The following is a 2,811-nucleotide window of genomic DNA, read 5'->3' on the forward strand; positions in this document are numbered from 1 at the left end:
CATTAAATTCAGCAATGCAGTTAGTTCACTGTCATATATTACTCAGTTCAACTTAAATAATAACAATACATTAGTTTGATGTGTCAATGTCAAATACATTGTGGCAAAGTTTTGACCCTCTTAACTGACAGACATTGGGCTATGAGTGTAGCCAGAATACCTGATCGATATATTTCACACAATAACTATCCATAGGCATTGTTGCTCCGAAGACACTTCTTCAATGCTCATAACATCCAACAGTAGAGCACTGAAGTCATTCACATTGCATTTCATCATAAATACCCCGACTTCCACGTCGGATAGCATAGGGTTAAACCCAGTTTCAAGTCTGTATTCTCAGTGATTATGTTGCTTTGTCCCTCCTCTGCATAAACGAAACTGCAAATCAGTTCCCACGCTATGCTGCCGCCCACGGTTGCTCCAAAATGGCTGGGCAAACAGCAGTGAGTCTTCTCTACAGTTCGTCTTTACTCCCCGCTCCAGCCGATACTTTTCCTTTCCGCAGAGGATGAGAACTGGGGTCCGATGCGTTATGGATGCATGTGCATTGTCCCTTGGAACATGCGCATTCCCAGCTCCGTCACTAGGTAGCGGCAAGGGGTAGGCAGACACAGGCCTATCGATAATGCCCCTTGAATGCCTTTCTCATTCTTGAAGAATGACGACTTGTTTAGTTACACGACTTGTTTACTTTCACGTTTCTCAGCGAGCGTCGTTAGTTCAGCGCTCCTGCAGGGCCAGATAAGGCACCCACTGGTTCTTGCAGCGGCTCTCCTCGCAGTAGTTGCCCACGTCCTGTAACGCTTGGCATTTCAGAGATTGGCACTGGGTGTTCTGTAGACAAAAAGTGGGAGATATCGTTAGGTATGTCTTCAATTAGAAAATCATGATGACATCGGGGAATTTCGATTATTTTGATGTATTCAATAATAACAATAAACACAAGATTAATAACTATGCTCGAGGTAAACACAAGATTAATAACTATGCTCGAGGTAAACACAAGATTAATAACTATGCTCGAGGTAAACACAAGATTAATAACTATGCTCGAGGTAAACACAAGATTAATAACTATGCTCGAGGTAAACACAAGATTAATAACTATGCTCGAGGTAAACACAAGATGAATAACTATGCTCGAGGTAAACACAAGATTAATAACTATGCTCGAGGTAAACACAAGATTAATAACTATGCTCGAGGTAAACACAAGATTAATAACTATGCTCGAGGTAAACACAAGATGAATAACTATGCTCGAGGTAAACACAAGATTAATAACTATGCTCGAGGTAAACACAAGATTAATAACTATGCTCGAGGTAAACACAAGATGAATAACTATGCTCGAGGTAAACACAAGATTAATAACTATGCTCGAGGCCTATTGCGCATTCAATGTAATCAAAGTAAGAAGACAGCAGGCTGTACTTACAGTGACAAGGATGCAGTGCAGATCTTTGGGCTCGTTGCCGTTGCTGTCAACGGTGCTTGGCTCGCCAAGAACCTGAGCGAGGCGCCTGATGCCCGAGACTCTCAGTATGTTGATGTCGTTGTCGCAGCAGAAGGCTTGGATGAGCGTGAAGTGAATCTGCAGTGCGATGTCATCCTCGTCTTCCTCATCCGTCGCCAGAACACACAAGACTACACTATCAGGATCTCTGCAGAAAGAAAGAATAGCACATGAATTATATTTTCCATTTAGAAAATATAGATAAATAGCGCATCATGGTTACAGCTATGTTGCATTGACCCATTTACAATAACACTTACACATTCATCAGTTTTGCAGACTCGTAGACTCCCAAAGTCAGACAGTCTTGTTGCTGCGCTGCCACCAGCAGCTCTTCTAGTGCTTGACTCACAGTCTCCATCCTTCAAGAAAAATACATTTTGTTAGTCATGCACCACAATTGCGAATAGGCTACTTTAAACTGATGAACTGGGCACTATTCAGTGCTGAGGCTATATTTCACGTTCCACTGCCAAACCATCTAGCCGATTACACTATGCATATAGCAAGCTGTGGGCTAGTCTGCGCAACAAATGTGCAATAACTTACTTTTTCTCAGTGATATTGCATCCCAGTTCTTCCAGAGTCATATTGAAATTCGTTGATTGTATAATTAATCCACAAGGATAATCTCCAATGAGTATATTCCCGAATCAAGGTTTACAGAGCGTCCTTGGCAAATCAGTAATCCAATACGGTATAGGTTCCCTTGCAGTGTTTCAGTGTAAACTCGCTCGCTGTTGAATTGCAAAATCCTTCTAATAGCTCTGACTGTGGCTCAGTTGTTTCTGATACAACAGTGCAAAACTCAAGGGTTATATCCACGCTCATGCTAGGCGTGGCGTTACTCAGCTACTACTTCCCTGATTGGTTCATTGGTGTACTAGAATCCCCACTCTTTTCAATAATTGGCTGTTTACGCCAACGTAATTCGGGAGCCACGTGGGCTCTTTCAGAGAATTCCCCACCTCCCTCGCTAAGTATCAGTTTGTTTACGAGTGCCATGGAATTTCCTTCGTTTTTCTATTGCTGCGTATTTCTTCATACTGGGGTTGTCTGAGCCTATCAGAATATAGTAGGCCTATATGCAAGATCACTGTGAGCATCTCTATTAAAGTGTGTTTGATTTTATATACATTGTTCCATTATTTTTTTTTACACAAAACTTTTTTTTATGGCAAAAATACAATTGTTGTAGTCAGAGGAGCTTGCAGAGGGGTAAATTGTTAACGTCCATCTTTGTTACCATTGCACCTGACCTCCCTCGTGGTAAATCAAATGTAACAATGTGT

General features: G+C 41.7%; 1 protein-coding gene across 1 annotated transcript; it reads right to left on the minus strand.

The window, feature by feature from the left end:
* Window positions 1-536: 536 nt before the first annotated feature.
* Window positions 537-2,252, minus strand: LOC115109117 (growth arrest and DNA damage-inducible protein GADD45 beta-like). Its single transcript, XM_029633721.2, has 4 exons — window positions 2,069-2,252; window positions 1,780-1,881; window positions 1,442-1,667; window positions 537-837 (listed from the first exon to the last, which is right to left on the minus strand). The coding sequence occupies exons 1-4, from the start codon at window positions 2,107-2,109 to the stop codon at window positions 724-726; spliced, it is 483 nt and encodes a 160-aa protein (XP_029489581.1). The 5' UTR covers window positions 2,110-2,252; the 3' UTR covers window positions 537-723.
* Window positions 2,253-2,811: the final 559 nt, after the last annotated feature.

Source organism: Oncorhynchus nerka, linkage group LG25 (genome assembly GCF_034236695.1).
Source record: "Oncorhynchus nerka isolate Pitt River linkage group LG25, Oner_Uvic_2.0, whole genome shotgun sequence".
Taxonomy (NCBI): domain Eukaryota; kingdom Metazoa; phylum Chordata; class Actinopteri; order Salmoniformes; family Salmonidae; genus Oncorhynchus; species Oncorhynchus nerka.